The 24,768-nt window shown below is 41.4% G+C and overlaps 1 protein-coding gene across 1 annotated transcript in view; it reads left to right on the top strand.

Moving 5' to 3' along the window:
* The window catches only part of SUMF1 (sulfatase modifying factor 1), a 37,007-nt gene that overhangs the window by 4,027 nt on the left and 8,212 nt on the right, over positions 1-24,768 (top strand). Inside the window, exons 2-7 of the mRNA XM_061362136.1 lie at positions 590-763; positions 3,101-3,175; positions 15,488-15,570; positions 17,745-17,867; positions 18,459-18,573; positions 20,066-20,179. Coding sequence (XP_061218120.1) covers positions 590-763; positions 3,101-3,175; positions 15,488-15,570; positions 17,745-17,867; positions 18,459-18,573; positions 20,066-20,179 — 684 coding nt within the window. The remainder of the gene's footprint in view (positions 1-589; positions 764-3,100; positions 3,176-15,487; positions 15,571-17,744; positions 17,868-18,458; positions 18,574-20,065; positions 20,180-24,768) is intronic.

The raw sequence follows: 24,768 nt of genomic DNA, 5'->3' as shown, positions 1-24,768 counted from the left end.
AGTTTGCCTCATTTCTGGCACACCGAGCTGCAGGTGCTCTGTGTACCTGCCAGTTAGCAGCATGGTTGGTAATAAAATGCTGCACGTGCCTGTCATTAAATCAAAACCCATTTGTAGTTAGTATGCAAACAAGCACAGACTTGTCCACAGAAGAGCACTTCACAGTTTTGTAATTTCCAGATTATTCATGGGTGCATCGAGCCTTCCTAGGAATAGAGTGAAATACCAAAATGTTTCATCTGGAAATGAACAGAAAGGACCCTGAATTATTTCTTGGCTCTTAGGTACCGCAGGAGAACATGTTTCTCCTCTAATATTAGAGCACAAGCACCACCCTCAGTAAAAGTTCTTAATTACCCAGACATTCATGCAAATGGGGGTTTTATTCTCAGTTTAAGTTCTGCTTGCTATTTCTTCCAAACAGGAGGTGTTCAAGATGACAGTTGCCATTTTGTTGTGCTGTTTTTGTCAGTGAAATGCTGCTTGAAGCAAAAGTACCTCCAAAGATGAGGTGAAGGATGAGTAAGGCTGGTACAAGGCTTTTCAGTCTTTTATTTTCATCATCTTTTGGGTGCTGTTTTCTCTGCAGATGGTTGCTATTCCAGGAGGAGTGTTTACAATGGGCACTGATGAGCCTGCAATACAGCAAGATGGAGAGTGGCCTGCTAGAAGAGTTCACATTAACAGTTTCTACATGGATCAGTATGAGGTCAGCAATGAGGAATTTGAGAGATTTGTGAATTCTACTGGGTACGTTACTGAGGTAAGGCAGAAGGGTGTACAGTCTCCTATCATCTTTCTTTGTGTTGGCAAAATCCCCATTAAACACTTAGGCTTTCCTGCTTTGAAGACTGTCACAATACTTGCTTGGGATTTGCATGCTAGAATGTTTCTGATATAAGTCAAGGAGAAATGAAATTGTCTTGCCTTGCTGCCCAGGGGTCTGAAAAACCATTTAGATTCATGCTGTTGCATGTAGTAAGGGTCTTCATAGCTGAACTAATATCTTCCCTGCAGCATGACTGAGGCAGCCTGGGTGAAGATAACAGATGGCTCAAGATGTCTATGCAGGATGTTTTGGGTTGGTTTGTTTGGCTAGGTTTTTTTGACCTTTGGGTCCTAGGACATCTTTGCCCCAGTGCAACTGTGTTAGATATCCTAATATCTAATACCCTAACTATATTATATCTTCCTTATTTTAGAGGAAAAGGGAAGAAGGGTTTTAAAAACTGATGATAGCTGAGGCTTCTGCAAGCTAGCTCAGTGCAGCTACTTGCTAATGAGCTGAGCAATAGAAAGCCCTGCTGTCTGAAGAAGATATAATAGCACGTATAATAATAGTTTTGTGCCTGTTGCTGGGAACAATGAACTAAGAAAGAATATGTTAAGGTTCTTCCAAGAAAGAAGCTACCTGTGCCTGAGGCTCTGATCTTTCTTGACAGTTGACTGTTCCTACGCAACACTTATGAAACTCTGACAGGCCTTTTAGGCAAATAAAAGCCTTGGTAATGATCAGGTCTCTAAGGAGGCACTTTGCAGAATTTGCTTGATAAACTGGTTCTCATTTGGAAGACAGGATCCTTCTGGTTGGATGAGGGGCTTTTATCAGCAGTTTTTAATTCTTACCTCAATAATTCTGGAAAATAAAGTTGCTTAACAGTTTTGAGCTTGAACAGGGCTTACTTGCTACAAACAGCTTCGGGCATGAGCACCCGTGCAGTGATACTGAAACATACTGCTGCGTCAGGTGGAGTTTGTTTCAGACCATGATCATGGCTCAACTTGGGTAGTTGGATGCTCCACTTGGACCATCTCCCTTCCCACCTTGCATGGGTACCCCTTTTCCACTGGATTTGGGAAAATAAGCTCGGAGTGAGCAGCACTGATTCTGCAGTGTTTTTCTGTGGGGATGCAGCTGAGCAGGTTTCTGTGTATTTGGATAATGCCCACATTACTTTGGGTAAATAGTGCCAACCTACTTGGTTTTCATTTATTAACTGAACTCCAGTGGCAGATGAAACCTGAATAAAGAAATCCCCAGGTGTACTGCCTTTTGTTGAACCAAAAGTGTTTGTTAAGAAACTTAAAACAAACAAACAAACCCCCCCCCCAAACAACAAGCAAACAAAAGAATCAGAGAAAGCCCCTGATTCTGTCAGACTGAAATCCAGGCTTCTTTAGGTGATTCCTGTTTGTCTCTGGGTCTTTCAGATGGGGCAGGAGAAGGGAGGGGGAGGAAAAGGTTGGTTTGTATTTTTTGATTCTTTGATGAATTGGTTTCTGTCTCTGTCTGGTGTCTCAGATTGGGCAAAAGAGCTAAATGAAGTCTTTATTTCTTCACTGTCCCTTCTGAAACTGAAAATACAAAGATTAGAGTTATATGTTAAAACTCATTGCAGTTTGGGTGGTGAATAGGATCCTTCTTTGAAGCCATGCTTCTTGAAGAGTTCTGAGTGTGCAGAAGCAGCTTGTGATGATCATTCTCAGTCTTTGAATACCTTAATATAATGAAGAAGTTCAGAAGAACAAATGTGTTGAATTATGATAACATGTTTTAACTTCTCTGGTATATCAATTCACTTAATTTACGGGGGGGGGACGGACCTTTTATTGGTATTATGTACTGTGATCCATTGAAATTATTTGTATTTTTTTTTCTTTTGGCTTTTTATAATGCCAGATGAAATGATACATAGTGCTAGTGATGGTGAAGGAGCAGTAAGTGACAAGGCTTAAGCCTGTTATTTTAGTTTTCCTGAAGGAAAAATAAGATAAATGAAAAATGCCCTTGAATATTAGGTTATTGACTGTAGTATTTTAAAGCAGTTGAGACAACTAGAACTCCATTTTTAATTAATAAAAGTAAAAACAATCACAGAAGCTCTGGGAGCTGCCATCTGTCCAGTGGCTGCTGAAGAACCATGATATCCAGAGATAAAATGTCTTTTCTTTTCTGTTTCAAAATAGGTTCCCAGAAAGAGAGCTCTAAACTTCTATTAGAATTTTCTTATCCTTAGTAAAAGATCGCTGTAAATGTGAGTGGCATTTTAAGAATAACATTCCCTTGATGGTGTGGTTGAATCCTGCATTCTTTCTACAGGCAGAGAAATTCGGCGATTCCTTTGTGTTTGAGGGAATGCTGAGTGAAGAAGTGAAGGCTGATATCCACCAAGCAGTGAGTAACACAGCAGGGTAAAACTTGCCAGTCACTGGGGTAGATGTGTTAGCAATTATGGCAGCAGTATCTCAATTTTGTGATGCTCCCAAAGCCATGTACAAAGATGGGGTTTAAGAAGGGGTATTTGGTGTAGAATAACAAGACTCCTGCAGATGTGGGAGATTTATGGTGTATTCTCTGCCCTTTATTCATTTTTCTTCATTGTAAAAACCCAAACAATTGAAAAAAACCTCCTCATTAGCCAAAGTTTAGTACCAGCCTCTTCTTGTCTTTTTTTTTTTTTTTTTGCTTCCTAAATGAGAGGTATTTAGGACTGTAGTAAATGGTGCAGATACAAGACTGTTTATTTGTATTACATGTGAGACAGGGATGCTTCAGAAACTCAGCTGTCAGTAGTGGCTCTACTGAGTCATCTGCTGTGTAGGTGAAGAACAGGAGTGCTTCTGGCTCCCAAGAGCACATGTGCATGTGGCTGGCATGCTCTGCCAGTGCAGTCCAAAGAAAGTGGGTAAATCCCAGATCCTACCGGTTTAAGGAAATGAGGATAATCCAGGTACCTGATACGACAGCAGTGCTTGCGTGAGTGCGTTTTCTAGGTTAACTCAAGGCAAATGTTCCAAAGAAGAGCCATTTCTATGGCAGCCCTGAGTCTATAGGACTCCTTTTTGTACTGATTGGCTTAAGTTTACTGTTTTTCCTCCTTCTTTGCAGAATATCCTGTATAACTTGCTGCTTTTTCAGTTCCCTTAGTCTTGCTAGGGTTACATAGTAATGCTGGCAGGGACAGTGCTGATTAAACTGGAGCTGATCTAATTTTCCTCTTGAGTGGAAGTGAATATTGGTTAAAATAAATAATATTAGAGCTTCCCTGACCTGCCCCTCCCCTTCTGTGCTGAGCTTTAGGCATCATTTCCCTTCTCCTTAACCTTAGCGGGTCACTCAACCTTTACAACTCCAGGTAATAAGCAGATTATGACTTGTCATCTCCTGGATAAATTTATCTACTTTGAGTAGAAGTCTGGACAAGATGACCTCTTGAGGTTCCTCCCCATCAGAATTATCCTCAGGTCAGGTTCCTCAGGAACATAGTGCATTTCCAGAACTCCTGTCCCATGCCTTTGAAAAGGCCTTAGAAATTAGGTATTCTGATATTCATAGTGTGGCAATTTTGGAGGGGTATATAGCTTCAAGTTGCATTTACTCTACATAGGAATTTCTTTGCTTTTTTTGTTAATTGTCTTTTGGGGTTGACTTGGCTCATTCTGCAACTGCTTGGATCATTGCAGGGAGTCAGGATTTACACAAGGCAGGAATAAGGTAGCAGGACTGAAACTGCATCAGTTGGCAATAGTTCAGGTAGACAGAAGTAAGCATCAAGTGAAACTGCACCTATATAGGAAGGCAAATTTTTGTTGCCACTTTTTGCACGTTTTGATGCTATGTAAGCAAAGAGAGGTGGGACAGTTTGAGATGAAATTATTTCATTTAATTAGTAGCAGAGTTTTGCTTAGGCATGCCATTTGATCCAAGGTGCAACTTCTAAGGTTTAGAGGATTATTATTTGTTATGACAAACAACTAGGAATAGCTGGGGCTTTAGTGTTTAGTCATTTATTTTTCTTCAAAAGAGTTTATCAAAGAAAATTTTCTTCCATGTGCATGGTGTAGTAACTTGGAGTAGTGAGTACTCCTTGTCCTACATAAACGAAGGGAAATCTGCAGAGTTTGATTTTTATCTTCAAAGGGCAGACAGTTGGAGGTTTTAGGAAGCCCGATGTGAATGTGTGTTGTGAATGACTGGCAAAAAATGTTTGGTTTTGCTCCCTGCTGCAAGGAAACAAAGATTGCGAGAAAAATTGATCTGATTCAGGACTAACATTTGTGTACTATGAGATAGAAGAAGAAGACTGAATTGGACTTCTTGAATACTAGCATAAAGGATGCTGAAGGTGGAATAAATCCAGATGGGCTCATCCCATCTTCACAACAGTCGGTATTAGAGAAATTCCTTTTGCTGCCCTACTTCTGGGATGCAGGAATCCCTAAGTCAGGCTCCCTGTTTTAAAACAAACAAACCCTAAGAATGCTGGTGGAAGCTCAGCCTTGGCTATTTGTATAAACACATACAGAGTGTTGGGAGCCACTTTCCTGGGTGTGTCAGCCAAATTTTTAAGTGTTGGCTCTGATGCTGACATAACAAGCATTATGCCAGGGAGCTGGACTGGAGCCCAAACTGGTCTTTTGGCTGGTTCTTTATGAAGGCTTTCTGTATTTGTTAAAAGTAAACTTCAGGAGTCTGTCCTTTTGCCATGTTTTCAGTATTTATTATTAAATCATTTTGTGAGTTGCTTGCATGCAGAGCGATGATAAATAGACACAGAGAGACTGTACTAATTATTTTGGTAAAGTGATCTGGAGAATAGTGACTGCCTGCCTTGTAGCTTGGCACTTCTTAACATTATGCTGGTGCTGTGGACAAACTTATGTTCTAAACCATGGTAATATTGTGAGGAAGTGAAAAAGAAACCAGACACAGCTTTTTTTTTTCCTCCTGTCTGCCTGCCTCCTCACCAGCTACATACCATGAAATCCAACTTTTAGCTAGGAACTTCTGTCTGCAAGGAGAAAGCATCAGAAGGCAGCTCCGTGGTAGAGCTGGAAAGAAACTCTTATGTCTGAAGAGACAGCTTAGAATTTCATCTCTATATGCTTCTGCTTCTCAAAACTGTGTCTTTTTGCTGCCGTAGTATGTGTTTGCAGTGAAAGGTGAGAGTGCTACATGGACCTTAGTTGTTTTGGGGATCTTTGGGTTTTGTGACAGTATGATTTGTACACTTGAACAAGCACACATCTTTTCGGCTGCAGGGAAGGGAAGTGTCACCCATGGGGATGTGGTGGTAGAGCATAATGTAGTCAGATGCTTCTCAGATAGCCCAATTCTCCATAGGCGATGCTTCTCTTGGCTAATTGAAACTAATAAAATGCGTTAGCAGTGTCCTATGGATCAAGATTTCAAGAAAGAGTTTCTGTTGATGATTTGCAAGAAACTTCTTATTGCAGATGAATCCCAGCTGTGCGGCAGTGGCTTTAAGGGTTCTGCAAAAGCAAATTCTTCCTATGGATCTTCAAGCTTGAATGAAACAAAGATAAAAGCTCTTGTTACATTGCTCAGAATGGTTAAGTTATACTGAAAGAAAAAATCAAATACTTTAAGAAAAGTGAGCACATTTTTAAACCTTGGCCTCTGCAGGGTAACTGTTCAACTGTAATCAGAAAACATGTACGTTGTGTGAAGTTGGTTTGCATCAGCAGACTGTAATGATCAGCCAGAGAAAAGATGAAGGCTTTTTTCTCAATGTATACCTTAGTCAACTAATACTATAGCTTGTGGTATGAACCTTCTTGAATCATAACTATCACCAGGAAAAGCAGAAATAAGTTATAACCATTGGTGTGTTACTGGTACTGAAGATCCACCAGATTGGTGGGGAAAAGGACTGTATTTTTACATTGCCTTAGTGGCTTAGATATGATTTGATTAGGTTTTTCTCCAGCTGAAGTACAGGGGTGCTTAATGCAAATGTGATATAGGCAGATCGATAGGACTGTGTATTTTAGAAGTAGTATTTCACACACAATGAAAGAACTGGGGAGAAGTGGAAATGAAGATACTGAACTAAGTGGTGTATAACAGTTCCTATAAATAATGTAGTGCTTCTTTCTGTTGAGGAATATCCAGGGGTTTTGCTCTATTTGCCCAGTTTGGTTTCTTCAGTTCTTAAACCAGACAAATTTATTATAGGCCTTCAAAGGAGCAGACAGCTAAATTAGAACAGAGGTGGGGCTGGTGAAAGCTAATGCAGGAGCAAACCAGCTTAGCACGTAGAATAATTGTTGGAGCTTTGGGTGTGCATTTCCTGGAGGTGAGGTAGTCTCCTAGATAGCCACTGCTAAAGAAATGTAGGTTGGACCTAACCTTCCTCTGGAAGGGAAGCGGTAAAAAGGGGTGTAGCAGCCAAGAGTTGAATTGTTCTAGATTTCTGGGAACTTGGGTTTAATATTGGCCTCTAGGTCTGCAGTGGTAGCGTGGCAGAGAGCGAAAAGTTAGCTCTGTGATAGATGAGGGCGTTGCTGATGGAATTGGTGAGGACTTCTGCAAATAAAAAAGGATTTTCTAGGGCCAGGGTAGAAGGTCCTTTGAAAGGAAAATATTTTGTGTGGGCTTAACCAGTTTTGATAGCTTCACATATTAAAATCAGTTCTCAGACCTACAGGTTAAAGGCAACTCCTAATTACTGTATTTATTACAGCTATTGAGTTATGGCCTTTCTTGGATATTTGGCCTTTGGTTTAGATCTCGTAGATAAAACACAGCCTAGAATTCCCAATAGCTTGGCACTTGGAGATTATTTTTTTTTTTCTTTCTTTCTCTTTCAAGAGAATTTGGGGGAATGGAAAAAGCTCAAACATTTTTATTATTTTATGATGCAACTCTTTTCCTGCTCTTTTTTCTCCCTGAGTTGAGAGGTAAGTAGAGTGGGGGGAAATGCATGCTCAGTGCTGCTATTCCATGGCATTGTAAAATGCCACTTATATGGGATTTTAATGTATCCTAGAGCAAAAAGCATGCAGATTGTGTCTTTGAAATGAGAAGGTACTGACATATGCTTTCCAGAGAGGGGATTCGAGAGCTCTTGCACATAATGGCAGGAGTTTCACTTGCTGTGCAGCTACCATGAAAAAGGTAAACAGGACAGCACTTACCAGGGTTGGAGTATAGCATCAGACAGATTTGCTCACTGGCAAATAGTGGGAACATTTTTTATTCTTGGCTTGTGGAAGATAGCAAAACTATTTTTTGCTCCTAGGCCAGATAAATTCTGCAGTGAAGAGTATGAGAGCATACAAATCTGTGTACTTCAATTGACTTTAGGGGTGTTGCATTTTTGGTCTGAGAATGCAGTGAAATTGGTTCACTGACAGACCTGAGCAAATGCTGTTAAGGAGCTCTGGTCAATCTAGAACTATTGGATGCTGCTTTCTTCCCTATTTACATGGAAACCTCTGCAGTGGTCTTGAGCTGTGCATTTTGCTTATTTATAGCAGTGTCTCTACCCTGTCACTTGAAGGGCATAGTCCTAAACTAAAAACAATGAAAATGTTAAGCATTTCAAATAAACAAGAAACAGCAATGTTTGCAGGTAGGATAGCAGTGCTGGAGTTTGCAGAGGTTACTGTGGAGGATGTAACTGCTAGCAGCATGCAGTAATAACTTGCTTATCTGTGGCTTGGGGTGGCAGGGAGGTTATCGTATAATTTGTCTGATACTGTTAAAATGTCAGTGTATATAGGATGCATAAGCAGAAGTTGATAAATACTGCAGCCTTAAGGGTAAATTTTATCTATACTATACTTGGCTTTTGCTATTTCAGGTGCTTTTTAGAGAGGAACCTGAAATCAAAGGAGGAGATGGGTAAACCTATTTCTTGCAGACCCCAGTATTTCAGATATCACCTGTAAGGAGTTGGAAAGATGGAGCTATTGAACTGTTAATCTCTGTCTTATGCTGTACTGGGATAAAGAATGATGAGCATGAGGCATCTGTCACTGGGAACTACCAGTAATATTAGTCTATATTTATCAGTGTAAACTACAGCTTTAAAGCAGGGCATTGCTTGTGCCTCAGGCTGTAGATATATCTATGCATGCCTCATTTTCTTAAACCTTACATTCACGTGGTTATTGGAAAAAATTACTAACTTGGCTGAAAAATAGACTTCCAGAGATGGAACTCACCAGGAATGTTAGTTCCGCAAAAGAAGCTTCCAGAACTTGCACTTAATGAATCTTACTGGAATATATTTGGTTATTTTTCTTGGAGGTTTGACGTGGCTGTGAAGCATTACACTGTTTGAGTGAGATTCAGTGGCATTTCCTTATGCAAAAGGAAAAGATCCTTTGTAAAAATGAAGTACTAGTTTCTAATTAAGTCTGAAATCTTTTCTCTGACTGATGACTTGGAATATATTTATTCTGTGAAGCTGCTGCCTTTAGTTTTTTGCAGTACTGCAATTTCAAACTACTTTAAGATATTTGGTCTCAAGGCAAACGATATCAACATAAAACAAAATCCCTCATTGCTTTCATTTCTGAGCTAATGAGGGAAGCTAGGAACTTTAGAAAATAAGAATGAAAACAGTCTTCTGTAATTGGAGGTTTTGGGGAGCTGGGGCTTTTAATTGACATAATAAAGAACATGGGACTTATGGTAGCATTGCAGAAAGTGGCAACATAAAGTATTAGTTATCTTCTGTAAAAAAAATATTCAACTGTCTACTTGTAAGCTGTTTCAGTGTCCTTGGTTAGTGATGAGGTGGAGAATTTGACAATTGTGTTTCAGTTTAGTTTATGTACATAATTACAGAAGGTTTGCTCTCTGCAGAGTGTCTTCAAATATAGATATGAATTATAGCTGCATGTGCAGATGATGTCTCCCTTAACACAGCTGCTACGACAACCTTGTTAGTTGGCTAGGAGAGATCTAGTCTTTGTCTTGAGCCTTGAAGTGGTGTTGACTTCCACACTATTTACATTGCAGTGTCTCCCTGACTCAGTTACAGCTGTTTCAACTTAAACGCAAGCCTGTTGCTATAGAAATCATGATTGCACAGAAATAGGTCATGTTTGGGCCTTTTTCAGTGCACTGGTATAAAGGAGAAGCAGAGCTGCAGACAGGTGAAGGTGAATGGGGAGCATGCATCTGCTGGAGGGAGTTCCCTTGCATTTGGAAAAATCAAGTGGGACCACTACATGGCTCTGGCTTGTGTCAAACTGCCCCTCGTGGTGTGATGTTCTGAATTTGCAAAGCTGAATCAGAGTTCGGGGCTAAGCTTTGTCTCTGCCCTCTGCTGGTTTCCCTCTCTGACCTAGAGCAGGACTTCACGGACGTGATGACAACAGCCAGCCAAAATCTGCATGGGAAAGTGTCAGCTCAAAGCTGTGCTGTGCTAGTGCAGCAGCTGCTGCTTCTGATGGCTGGGATGGCTGGATCACAATCCCAGGGCTGTATTGATCTGTTTGTATCCATAGTGGAGGTTGGTGTTGCCCCATTACTGGCAGAGTGGGCTCCCATGCTGCAGAGGGAAGGAGATGCTGTCGTGACACCTGGGAGCCACATGTGGAAGTTGGGAGAAAGATCTCTGCCCTGAATCTTAGTGAGGGAAGGACATTCTTGAGCTTTGTTGGGAAGGCACAAAGCTACTTAAAAAAAATAGGTGTAAAATTACTTGTGAGCAGGACCGCTGCTAATGTGATTTCGTTGTGGTTTCTGAGGGGAACATGACAGCTGTTGCATAGTCGTCATTTCTATTTCTTAAACTCCCTACCCTACTAAAAGTGTTCTCTTTTCTGTCTGCCTCTTCAGTAGTTCATTAATCATCTGCTGAGGGTTTAGGATATGGCTTAGGGGAGGAAAAATTGACAGAGATTGATGTGAATCTGCCTTACATGAATATAAAATAAAACCCCATCCAAAAATTACATTCTTTACTGAGTAACTATTATTTCTCATGTGTTACCAGTGCGGGCAGTGAGTGTACCCAGACCACTGCCTGTATTTCCCAGAGATAATGCTTTGTAACTTCCCTGCTTCCAGTTGATTTACACATGGCTTTTTTACAACCGGATTCAAACAAGTGGTAACCTATTTAATCAGCTTCTGAAACTGAAGTGTGCGTATGTTTCTTTAAGAACCAGTTTTTTCCAGACTACTTTGTACTTGGTAAATCTCTTTTCAGACAGTTGATTCCTAAATTGCTAAAGTTCTTACTCTGTGGTAACTTTTGCTTCTTCCAGATGTTCATCTTGACCAAGTGTACACAAGCCTTATTATAGTAAAACAGCATTATGATGATCTAGCACATAAAAACTCCCATGTTTAGTGCTATATGTCTGGCTGACAGCATGAATTCCTCATCATCTTATATGCCTGACTTAAGGTTAAGATCTACAGCTTTGTTATTTCAAGTGACTTCCTGCATGCTAGAAATGGAGTTAGAGCCAGGTTCAGCTGCTCAGTTGAGTTTATTTTGGTAGTTTTTCTAATACATAAATGTGATTTGAATTTGAAAATTGGACTTAAAGTGTTTTGGTTTTGTTTTTTCCTAACATAGCCAATGCCATGTTAGGTGCAAGACTAACACAGATGTTTTCATGGGTATTGGCTGGGGTTTTGGATGTGTTTTTAAGGGTGTTTCACTATTTCTTTTGTAGTACCAGTACCAGTGTAATGCTGGCAATGAAAGTGACTTTCTTGATGTTCCCCCCTTTCATTTGTTCTATGTATGTTTAGTAAAGAATTTTTTTCAAGGTAATTGTGAAGTAGTTTAAAAATCATGAAATCACAAGTTAATGGAGCAATTAAAGTTAGGATTTCCTAAACTACTTTGAAAAGAAAATTGAATACTTAAAACTTTGAATTTTATGCAATCCGATAGTGGGAGTATAGGTTTTAGTTCTGCAAATTGCTTCATTTGAGCAGAAAACTTGTAGGTTGGAATTAACTGTTAGTATATCTTCCCACTATTATCATACAGCGTTCTCTTTTTCTTAAAGTGCTACAAGTCTGTGGTAAGCAGAATGGGGAGTCCTTAAAGTTTAATGCTGGAGCAGAGAGTTGGATAATCCAAATTTTTCAGCTGGATCAGACCAAAACAAGCATTGAGCTTCTCTGCCTCTGAAATGTGCTTTGCTCCTAGGGCTGCATTTCCTGTATATCGAGGCAGTTGTATAACATTATCAGAGCAGTTGCGTTTAACCAGTTCTGTTTCAAGTGTGAGCCTATGCTGTGAAGAGTTAATCTAAATGAAGGAGATGCTGTCCTCTAATCCAGTATCTCTTCAAGATCTACTCAGCAGCATATGCTGCTATTTTTGCAATATGAATCTGTTGCCAGTCTACAGAGCACATGTTTTGGAGTGAAGCATGGGAACACAAAGCATTTTGAAAGTAACTAAGCTCATTAGCAGCAAGGGAGAGCTTTGCTGTATTAATTGTGATGTTGTAATATCCCTGTCTAATTAGTTCTACTACTAATTAGATTTAGAGCAATTAAAAGCTTTAAAGACTTCTGAGAAGTTGTTTGATAGGACTGTGAATTTCAGGTAGATGACTTTCTCTTTTGGAGGGAGCATCCTGGTGTCTGCTTGCTGCTGTCAGTGACTGGCTTAGATAAGTTTTCAGTTAATTACTGAAGGCTGTACATAGTCTATCATTGTTATCCTTGTCCTAGTACTATATGTGTAACTGCTCTGAAGATCTGGGTGTTCTGCAAGGACTGGCAGCCATTTGGTGTTCAGTTCAGCAGAGCCAAAAACAGAAGACATGCACACGTAGTGCTCTCATGCGGAGAGACTGTATTTTTCTCAGTTTAAAATAAACCGTTCTGATTGAAAGCATCTGCTTTTTCTTTTGCATAACAAAAGTGTTTTCCAAAATTAAAGTCTTCTGAAGTGTAAGTCTTTGCAGTCTCCTGCAGAGAATTTCTTTTTATCCAAAACTTAGTGGTTTAATTTACAAAAGCGTGTTGTGCTTGGAAACTATTGGGATGAAATCTTACTTGGGATCTTTGAGATGCTTGGAGAGCATTTAGTAGATGGTATCAAGGCTCTTATTTTTCCTTAAATAGCTGTTATATTTTAACTTTGGATTTCTGTCCTATCTTGACTATAGATTAAAGGTTAAAGCTCAAAACAGACAAGGAATTGGTTAGATGAGACTAGTTTTAGACCTAACGACTGTAGTATCTGTTTAGCAGCTTGGTCATTCTGAAGCTTTAGTGCTATGAGAGTTGAGCAGAGTGTCTCTCTGCATGAAGATTCCATCTTTGGGTTTGGATCCTCAGGATCAGAGCTGTAGTTTCTAGTAAGAGATCAAATACTTCTCATGCTTTTTTGAGAAGGGTAGGGGCTCTGCTCATGGTGAGCATGTTATTAGCTTTGTTAGATACTGAGCCAGGATTATGTGGTTGTGTTGGTCATTTATGTGGCTGCTATGCTAGAGAGACCAGAAGGCAGGATCTTTAAGAAATGTCATTACCTTAGTAGTATTTCTGGAGGGTCCCAGTAGTATTTAGGTGGAGAGAGCATGGACAGAACATCAGCACCAGCAAGGTGCTAAGAGCATCTTTATTTCTTTTGTACTTATCACTGATGTCTTTTCACTCACTTTGGAAGAGAGAGTGTCAAAGACCTGTATGTGGATGGCTTCCCAGCCTGGACCAGAGCCCTCCACCATGTTCAGGGACTCCAGTGCTCTTGCCTACAGCTTGTAAAGAGCTGTGGGGTCCTAGCTGAGCTTAAGCCAGCAACCCTGCAGCTTTAGTCCAAGATATTACTATTGACCTTTTAGGTGAAGGTCGTGTATGCTGTAGGCATATGATGATGGGAGATGGGAGCCATATGATGATGATGATGTTGATGGGAGAAGCGTGAAAACGTGTCATGGGAGCTGTTACAGGATAGACTGGTCAGATGCTTTAAAAATAATGTCTGTGTATTAGCAGCACTTCTATTTCTTAGCCACTTCAGTTTATTTTCATACTGAAACATTCAAATGAAGGATCTGATGTGTTTGGACCAGATTTTTTTCTTAACAATTTATGTCATAGATAATTTTCTCTCTCATGCACATATAGTTAAATGTTAAATGCTGTTCACTGCTGGAGGATGCAGCTTCCTCCTAGAAGTTGCTGTTAAATTTGTTTGAGTGGACTGGCGCTCTGTTTCCTGAGTACCAGCTTTCAGTGACTTTTACTTTTGACTTCCCTGTGGAGGATTTGGTGAGTTACAGTAAATGCTCTTGGCACAATTCCTACCTGTATATATAACACTTTACAAAGTTGGTTTAGCAGTGTGATGAAGAGAAATAAATATTCTATGATTCCCTTTGCCATCTCTTGAGTGGGGAAAGATGAGGGGCAGTCGAGTGTATAGAAGTTGCCGAACGTTATTCTTTAGGTCCCTGTTTGAGGAGCATCTGGATCTTCTAAGTCTAGGGCTAAGCAGCTGGTAGGTTGTTGAACTCTTAAAACATTTGAGGCTTATTTACTTTGATTTTTGTCCATTATGGAAATCATCTCTGTAGTAGGAGTATTTTGGCAGCAAGCACACAAGCTGCTGGAATAAAACCGCTATTGATGGTTAACATAAGTGTTCTTTTTAGCCTCAACTTTCTGAAAGGACCCGTTATCATTAAGATAACTATTTCTAAGTGAATGTGAATCAGAATAGAATAGCTAAATGTGCTGCATACTGACCTTCTCAGCTTTGAAGTAAGCTTAATAGAAGCAATCCTGAATTAATATATTCCAGGAATAATTCCTTGGCATTGCAGAGCTGAATTTGAGACTTTGGGTTAGGGAGAAGTACTTGATGTCTGCATTGTTACTGAGTATTTTGTCTACTTAATGTTGCTCAGCAAACCAACTGGAAAAAAAAAGGCAGTTTCACTTCTGTGGCTCTTCTGTCTCCACCTTCTGGAAGCTGATAGCAAATAGGTTAAAATCAGCTTACCGTGTTAATGAACTGGAAAGCAAATGTATTGCAAGATGTCTGCTTTGACTGTAGTTAAAGGACATCATCAGGGTTTTGTTTTAGTTATTCCAAAACACTGAGTCTATGGAGCAAATAATTGGGAAGAAAATTCTCTCTAAGCCCCAACTGTCTCTTTTTTCCATCATCTCTACATAGCGTGTCAGACTGGAGGCAGCCAGGAGGTTAGCTGCTTTCACTGTACTGTGGGCATACTGTTGTGAAAGGATGGAACTGTAACATTCCAGCTGACCTCTTCCCACCACCACCCTCTGAGTGTTTTTGGCACACGTTTTCAGAGGTCAAGAACTGAGGATTTCTGAGAGGACAGTGTGCTCCATCGCAGGTAGTAGCTGAAGGCTGGGCCTTGAAAGAGAATGAACTGTGCCTTTCATCAGACCTGCAAGTGAGAAAACAGGGAAGGAGACAGCCAGAGGGCAGTACTCGGGTAAAAGATGCTGGGGATTTCACCTTCCGCTCACTTGTTTTATGGGTGGTGTGTTTTTCCTATTGTTCCCTACCCTGTGGTAGTCCCCGGGAATGTGGATCAAATGATCATCTTGTTTTACCAGATGATTTGGAATGTAATAGGTCAGTTTGCAGCAGGCAGAGCCATGAGCTGTGGGTGAAAACTTTGTAGCCTGTTGTCACATGGTGGTATTTCAGAATAGCCTTTAGGTGGGAATTAAAGTCTTTTCTTCCCTGTCTTTGTCCACTTTTAGGTTGCAGCTGCTCCTTGGTGGTTGCCTGTGAAGGGAGCCAACTGGAAGCACCCAGAAGGTCCTGACTCTAGTATCTCCAACAGGTAAGCTTGTAAGTGTCCATTCAGTTCTCATACACAGTGCTTGTAAATATACCTGTAAACTTACTGCAGGAATGGGGGTGCAAGAAAGGGGTTTTAAGTAGTTGCCCATTTGCTGTTGCTTTTGTGACTGTTTTCCCATGTTATAGTGTGTTGCATGTGATACTCAGAAGTCATATGGTCCATGATGTAGTAGTATTTCAAGAAGTCCACACTTTCCACCTGAGGAAAAAGGGACCATACTGAAATGTGCTTCAGTGTGTTTTCTAGTCATGTCTCTATAGCAGCAGTGAAGCAGAGTGCATCTTCAGAGGGTCAGGAACTTTAGAGCGTTCAGTGTAGATCTGGTTTTGGAGAGGAAGACTAAATACTAGCTGCATGTATACTTTAGGAGTCCGTGTAGTGTGTCCTCCATCTGGGATTTGGAGGCCTCTCTCTGGCAGCAGAAGACTGGAAGCTTTGCGCTTTTTATTGTATGCTTTGTGGGGTGATTATTGTGGGAAATCAGTTGTGTCTTTATCTAGAAGTCATGAAAAATTTGTAAAACTGTACATAATAGCCTATAGTTAGTGCCACGCTTTGCTAGCATGAACCCTGCAACTTGCTGACCCATGTCTTTATGCAGTCTCTTTCCATTTGAAAGTGGAATGGATTCTATGCCTAGAAAATCAAGAGGTTTCATTATTCTTGGGTGATTTGTATGGATACTGCAGAACTAGCCCTGGGTTGCACATGTCAAAGGCTGCTGTTCCATTGACTATGTTACTCTGTGCTTACCCGGATGTGACTCTCTTCATCTGGGACCTCTTACATTGGAACTCTTGCTCTCACTAGGCAGGTGTCAATGAGGTTGGCACTAGCTGCCTTAATCAACTAGATAAAGTTCAGAAACTGCTGTTTGAAATGAAGTCAGACTCTAGCCTAGATCTAGTAGATGATGGCATGTTTCTGAGTCCTCTAAGGACAGGGCTATGTTAGTGTAACATCTCTGATGGCTGAACTGCTTAGTAACGAGTCCGTTGTCTGTTCTCCAAGGGCATTGAAAGAATTATCTGAGGCAAAAATAGAGATAATATCAGGAGGCACTGTTAGGGGGAGACAGAAATTCAGGTCACAGTCAGCAGATAGGAGCTGGAAACCTGCCATGTAAATCTGGTCTTGTATGGTGCAAACCTAGCCTACTACAACCACTAGTGAGCTTGCCTTGTGAAAGTAACGTAAAGGACCAATGCTGGCTTGTTAAACAAGTTAATGTGAAGTCCTCCATGTCTGTCTTTGGACTTGCACCTTCAGCTGTTGAAGTATCTTGGTCTATTACAGGCTTGGATCCTTGTGACAAGAATGACTTGGCATTTTTTGCCTTTTTCTGGAAAAATAGATCAGGATTGTAAGAGCAATCCTGGATCCAAACCAAAGGAAAGATAGGAGCTTTTGTGTAAGCCATGCACTGCTTGAAACACCCAAAGAGTAATACTTTGTTGGTAAATTTCTGCAGTTCCCTGTTTCCTGGATTGGGTGCTGCAAAAGGTGGTGTAGCTGAGAGTAAGGACTCTTTCTCATCTCACTTCTCCCTCAAAAGCCCCACAACTGACAGTGAAGAGACTAGCACACAGGGAAGTGAAGAACATTCACCATTACATTGCAATGTAAATTTCCTGATTGAGAATCCTGGCTTCTTGTTAAGGTATTGTTAAATTAGCCTGGCAAGGAGTAGCAATGATGCAGGCTTGTGCTTGTCTTCCTTTGAGGCTCTGAGCACCTATGTTTCTACAAAAGGCAGTGTATTGATAGTTCTTTGCTGGCTCCTGGGTGCAGCAGGTTTCTGAGGTGAGACCATGAGAAAGCAGAAGCTGCAAAAGTCAGTTGTAGAGAGCTGCTTGTAAAAGCATGATGAGACAAACAGAAGTTAATCTCTTTTTCTTCCTTGTTTTTCTCTGATGGCTGCATTTCCCTTCTAGCATCTTGATGTCTTCCTTTAAATAGCTTTTCTGTACAAGTAATCTAATACCTTCTCCATTTGTAACTGAACTGTGAACTTCCTCACTGGACTGACAGCCTCACCGGCTCACAGTCCTTTGTAGCCATCTCTTAACCAGTTTCAGAAGGTGTTTGTGCTGTATAGCTGTGAGATTGCCTATTTCTGCTGATGATCTTGTCCTGTTTGTTTTGCTCCCTAGAATGGATCATCCAGTTCTTCATGTTTCCTGGAATGATGCTGTGTCATTCTGCACATGGGCAGGGAAGCGGTTACCAACTGAGGCTGAATGGGAATACAGCTGTCGAGGGGGCCTGGAAAATAGGTACCTCTCACCAGTGTGTCCCTGATAAATGTTTAAAACTGGTATTTACTAGATAAGGAAGAGTTGTGTGGGTTCTTATTACCCTCAATGTCTTTTTCTTGTGTGGTATGTGCAGCTGTGGTAAATATAACAGACTTGCCCTGAACAGATTCCTATTGGCAAGTGAGTTTCCCTAAATACCTAAATGATAGATTGTAATCTGAGCTCAGTAATGGGAGGAGAATGTAGAGAGCCCAAGAGAGCAGGCATGTGAGAGAAGGCCGAAGACACAGGACTGTTGCTGTTGCAGGACATGAAAGGTGTCACAGCCAAATGAGTTGCAAAGAGCTAAAGAAGTAAATAACAACATCACTGCACAGCAGCTCTAGGGCCACAGGAGCCCCCTTTTACCTGACTGTGGGTTGGGGAAACAGGAAGACGAGGTGAATAATAGTCTTATGTCTTCTCCATCCTGTGTCCTGGGCTGCATACTGCACAGGGCAGCACTGCCTTTCCCTCCTTTATGTATGAATTGTCATTGTAGAACCCTTTTTATTTTATTTAAAAACAAAAGAGTGTGTGATAGCTGTTCTGCTGTGTGTCTTTGGATAGGCTTTTCCCATGGGGCAACAAGCTTCAGCCAAAAGGTCAACATTATGCCAATATCTGGCAGGGAACCTTCCCGACTAATAACACTGCAGAAGATGGATACAAAGGAACTGCGCCTGTAAGTGTGTCTCAGTGAATTAATCACATAGAAATGAGCTTAGTCTTCCTAAAATTAAGGTCTGTGTTCAGCACTATGAACTATGGCTGTCTGTGCTCTTTCACCAGTGTATTTCACTGTAGGCTTGAGGATTACCAAGGGACACTTTTTAAAAACTAATTGAAAGTAAAGATTACTTTCATTTTAACTTTTAGCTCCTCTTAAGCTGGCCTCTTTTCCCTTTTTCAAGACAGTTTATAGTCAGAAACAAATACTTTCTGCTTGCACTTTTGGCTTGGCAAGTCTTTAAACCCTCTTTTTTTTGGGTAGTTGCTCCCAAGGCACAAAAACTCATCAACAGTTTAAAAGAAATTAAACTTCCTATTTTGGAAAGGTTGAGTCTGGTATGGCAAACAATGGAATGGGATTTTAAAGGCAATCGAGAATGTGAATGAAGTTTTAAATGGTAGTTAAAGCAAGTCCAAAATCTTCATCAGTAGAGAAGTCTGCATACGCATGAGGTGACAGCTACCCTTGCTTTTTGTTTATGGGAAGGGGAATCTGGAAGTTGTAAGCATGGGCATGGAGGTCAGATCAGTAAAGCTATGGTCAGGTCTGGGTCAGCTAGTCAAACAGTGCCTCTCTATTTAGAGGCAATGAGAAGCTGCTGTGTGCCATACTGGAAATGTGATGCTGAGACCATAGAGGGTGATAATGATTCATTCTTTCTTTCTGTTTTATTTAAATGAGTTACATAAAAATGTTACAGTTCTGCACTACTGATTTGGTGTCTGCTTTTGAGCTACAAAGGCAAAAGCTCCTATTAAAGGCAAATGCACCTTCATAGAATCATAGAATAATTAGGGTTGGAAAGGACCTTAAGATCATCCAGTTCCAACACCCCTGCCATGGGCAGGGACACCTCATACTAAATCATATCACCCAAGGCCTCGTCCAACCTGGCCTTCAGCACTGCCAGGGATGGAGCATTCACAGCCTCCCTGGGCAACCTATTCCAGGGCCTCACCACTCTAACAGAAAAGAATTTCCTCCTTATATCCAATCTAAACTTCCCCTGTTTAAGTTTTAACCCATTACCCCTTGTCCTATCACTACAGTCCCTAATGAAGAGTCCCTCCCCAGCATCCCTATAGGCCCCCTTCAGATACTGGAAGGCTGCTATGAGGTCTCCACACAGCCTTCTCTTCTCCAGGCTGAACAGCCCCAACTTTCTCAGCCGATCTTCATACGGGAGGTGCTCCAGTCCCCTGATCATCCTTGCGGCCCTCCTCTGGACTTGTTCCAACAGTTCCATGTCCTTTTTATGTTGAGGACACCAGAATTGTGCACAGTACTCCAAGTGAGGTCTCACGAGAGCAGAATAAAGGGGCAGGATCACCTCCTTCGACCTGCTGGTCACGCTCCTTTTGATGCAGACTGGTGATCAGGGTTAAAAACAGTATTTCATATTGAGTGGTTGCAGAGCTGGCACTGTGTTCCCTTTCTCATGTAGGTCACTGCATTTCCTCCCAATGGATATGGCTTGTACAACATTGTAGGGAATGCCTGGGAATGGACGTCTGACTGGTGGGCTGTTCATCATTCAACAGATGAAGTTCACAACCCTGTAAGTGTTTTACTGGCATCACATAAAGTCCAGAATTCCCTCTTGCTGCTCTGACCTGACTGCTGTGGAAAACCTACTGCTCTTTGCTCCTCTCTGCTGCGCCTGCGGTGGAATGGGCTGGGTTAGGAAGTACCACACCACAAGCCATCAACACTGGAACTGTAGTGCTGTAGTGCAATTTTATTTACTTTCTGTTGGACAGGACAGGCATCCAGAACTGGTCAGCAGTTGCGTATTTCCAGACTGCCTTCATATTACATAGATCAGGAATCTGCCAAGGCAGTGGAATTACTTCCCCCCGAAAAAGGAAGTTTCTCTCTTTATGTTGCTACAGGCTGTATTACTTCCACCTCATCTCTCTTCCAAACACTTGACAAACCATTGTGTATTATGTTTATGGTTTCTATTAGCTCCTTTAAAACTCAACATATCATAAAGCTGAAGTTCAGGGGAAAAGTAGCTTGCCAGGCTTTGAGAGGTTAATCTTTAGTTTTCTCTGTGGCAGGCAAAGAAAGAGGTCCTGCAGGGCAAGCCTTGTGTATGGGGCTTCTCATGCAGTATCTCTCAGCAAATTTGAGTTCTAGCTTTACATCTCCTTCTCTCTCGTTTATCCAGGGTAAGTAAATCTGAGAAGTGCACTGCTCTGCTTTCACCGAGCTTGTTTTCTTCAGGCACAGTTATCTGCAGTGAGAAAGCCAGTTAAACCTCATGGGGCAACAGCTCTCTGCTGCAGGATTTGTGTATCCCCATGCTGTGGTTTCTCATGATCTGTGTAGCCTTTCTTTGCTGTGCCGCACATAGCTGGAGGCCTTTGTGGGATGTCAGCTACTGGAAGTAGCTTGAGGAACTTGTTAATCCTTTGTTGCTGTTTTGTACCTTGTAGAGTCTGACATTCTGCTGTCTTCCCAGAGGATGTGTCTAGCAAGGGAAGTCAGACTCCCCTTGGGGTCTAGACTGTTCTAGATATGTACCAGCAGTTCCCTTCATTAATGGATCATCTGGAGACCTCCTAACCCATACCAACCACGCTGGCCAATTTCAAGTTGGCTGTATCCCAGTAAGAAACCACAGTTTTTTCTAATGGCTTCAGCTCTCTGTCAGACAGTGCACTACCTGGATTGTCCCGAGTAACTGAAGTGCTTGGGACTGTAGATTTTGTTGTTTGATTTTAAAATAGGATGGAATGTTCTCCAACTTCTGTTGTTAGGCAGTCTGAGTGGTCTAGCAATGGCTGAAGAACCTTTTCCTTTGGGATCTTGGCTGTGTTCTGTCTCCATTTGCTACCTTTTCCACACATTGCACAATAGATATGATGTGATTTGAGTATTTCACAGCAGTCAGAATTCTTGGCCAGTTTCTGTGATTCTGCAGTAATGGAAAGCTGTATTGCAGGAATTGTCTCATGAATGTATAACCCCTCCTATCTTTTCCCAACATTGACTCACTGCTTGCGTACATACACAGCTGCAATTTAGACAGAACTTACACTCAGCATTCAAGCTAATTCTTCAGGGTTTTTTCCCTGTTTGCATACTGACTGATTAGGACAGAAGCATCGGCTGGCTTGCAGCTCTGTTTCCCTTCCGATGGGGTTTTTATATGCAGTTAAGGATAACTTTTTTTCTGTACCTTTTGAGCTGAAACAAAGGCAGCTTAAGAACAACATTTCTAAAGATAAAGTCATGAGTAGCTACCAGAATGTAAATTTAAGTGGAAGTGAAGAACAATAAAACTAGCAAACTTTGTACATCAGGGTAGACTATTGGCTTGATTGCAGCCTTCTAAGTTGGGTGTGAGGAGGAGTGGGCAATGCTGAGCTCCCCATTCCAGACGATGTGGTCACCATGGTTTGTACCAGGGAAGCTCCTGCTTTACCCTTCCTTGCTACTGAAGCTTCACTTCAGTGCCTGGAGCCAAGCACTACTGTGCTGTGTAGCTGGAGAGGAAGAGAAAGATCCTGTGCCCATCCACACCCTTGCAGAGACAAAGAGCATCAGAGGACTGGGAGGGAACACTCTGCTGGCTGTTGGTACCATATTGCAGCTGTCCCTGTTCTTGTTCATCTGTTTTGCAGTCTGACAGCTACTTCAGTCAGATCTGGCTGCTTGTTTGTACTGTGACCTCACAGGGCAGGGAAAATGCACAAGTCTTCTTCCCTAGCAAGAAGTGACAATGCTGGGAAACAAAACTAAATGTAAGTAGGCCAAGCCTGGAGAATAAAACCATTTCTGATGCAGTGAACTTGAAGGTCACAGATCTGGGTCCTATTGCATCTAGCTATGTTCTAGTTTTTGTTTGGTTTTGTCCATGGGGTACCAGAATGTGATGTGCATTACTTATTTAAACAGATAGGTCTTAAAGGCTCTGCATCACCAATGGCAAAGTTTTAAGGTGGGTTGTGGGTTTTTTTTATGCAAGATGGCTGGATTTTGTACGTGAAAGGCATGAAATGACTAATTTACGTGGAATTTATTGTGCTCATAACAGAAAGAACCTCTAGAAGTCTTCAGCCAAACTGTAGCTTTCAGCTAATCCATTTCCTGCCATTGGTGATAGTAAAATCCATCTTATTTTGTTTAAACAAGAAAATGGATTTCTCTGCCTGTATCAGCCTTTCCAACTTTTCCAAGTCACACAAAATCCAGCTAACTGCTGAAGCACGGATACTGTAGTATGATGCTCAGAGGGGGATAAAAATGGTAATTGTTTGTGTTGGAAGAGACCTTAAAGCTCATCCAGTTCCAACCCCGTGCCACAGGCAGGGACACCTTCTACTAGACCAGGTTGCTCCAAGCCCCATCCAACCTGGCCTTGAACACTGTCAGAGATGGGGCAGCCACAGCTTCCTCAGGCAGCCTGTTCTGGTGCCCCACCACTCTCACAGTAACGAGTACTGCGGTGGTGCACCTTCATTAGAGTGACTTATCTGAATGAGACACTTCTGTGTTCACGATTTCCATGCAGCAGTGCTTCAGTGCCGAATTCAGGTAATGGTGTGAATTTTGCTTTCTTTTAAGGGGCTATGAGTTTCCTTAGGTTTTTAAACAGCACAAACAGTTTGCAGACACTTCAGAAAGTATTTAAAAATTAGGTGTTAACAATGATGCTTTTAGGTTTTGGGTTTTTTTTCAGATGGAAACTAATTGTCAGAATCTAGTGAGGCAGAGCACTTCAAAGTGAATTCCAAAGGGTTTTTCTGATTAAATGGGTAAGGAAACTGAATCTCCTAATGTCCCAGAATAGCCAGGCTGCAGTATCTTCTGAGACATTAAAAATGATTAGCACCACATCTATCAGAGCCAATCTCTTCAGTCTCTCTAGAGTACAAGTTGGTGTAACCTATATATAGGATGTGTTCTTTTTGTCTACAAGATGAGGAATTCTTCTAGAGGGTCAGAGCTTAGTGAAAGTTTTTGAACATACTTAGCATAATGCCTGTGCTGGCGAGGTTTGGGGCACGCTGCGCGTTGGGTACAAGGAATGGATGGGAGCTTGTATTTGATCATTTTGCTTTCACAAATGATTACCAAAAGCAGAAATAAACTGTGACACCTGAAAGTGCTTTGTAAGTTGTTCACTACTTTTTAAGGTATCAGATTTAAATTGCATTCTAACAATGAAACAGTGTTCTTCCTCTTCTTCACCTCATGCAGGACCTGTGCTTGTAAGTGTTGAAGCCAAAGAAGCAGACTTGAAAGATTTCTGTGCAGCTCAGGAAGTATGTGGAGTGCAGAGCTTGGTACTGTGTCCTTGCAGTTACAAGTGCTAAGGTGTCAGGAGCATGGGACACTGCCAGCAATAGCGAGGTTTAGAAATGCAGCCAGAACTTCCAAGTTAGTGGCATTGAAAGGCATTGTAACTTTCAGAGCAGAGCGTCAGTAGAACTAGAGGCTTGCTTGTACAGACCTTTCTATACAAGTCTCTTCAACTGTTGCAATCCAGACGCTTATTTGTATAGTAGCAATGACTTGTTCAAAGCATAAGGAGCAAGTGGTTTGTGTTCTGAATTCCACTTCTTGTCAGATTTGTGCAGTGAGCTGCAAATGTCCCTGTTCATTTTTTACTTGAGCAATGAAAGTCTCCCCCTTTTAGGAGCACACAGGATCAGTGGAGGTTACTGTACCATACTGAGGAACTGTTTGTGAAAGCAAATAAACAATATTGTATTTGGCGGGGTTTTTTGGGAACAACTTGTGTATGAGCTTACTTATCATCTGCAGCATGGTGAATGGCCCCTTGATTTCGTGTGAGATCTTTTTACTCTCCCAGGAAAAAATGGGAAGCATCTAAGGCAGTGACATTGACTTAGTGCAGCGGGATGCTGCAGCTGAAATCTCGTACCAGGAATCCAGAACAGAAAGAACAGAAACCAGAATAAGCCCAACCTAAAATAGCTGTCTGTGGGAAACTTTTTTACACTTGGATATAACTTCCGATTTTTCTGCATTTCAAGAGGAATAGCGTCTCCCACTTATGACCTGCTCTTCCATTCCTCTCACCTCGCAGCATAGTTCTTGTCTATATTCTCTGTTCACTGACTGCTTTCTAAGCACAACTTTGTGCGTTAAGGTTTATAGTGCCAGACTATA

The sequence above is a fragment of the Neopsephotus bourkii genome, unplaced genomic scaffold (genome assembly GCF_033783945.1).
Source record: "Neopsephotus bourkii isolate Nb327-2 ecotype Australia unplaced genomic scaffold, CSIRO-AGI_Nbou_v1 NB_1080, whole genome shotgun sequence".
NCBI classification, from domain to species: Eukaryota; Metazoa; Chordata; class Aves; order Psittaciformes; family Psittacidae; genus Neopsephotus; species Neopsephotus bourkii.
This window is presented reverse-complemented; position numbering and strand designations above follow the sequence as displayed.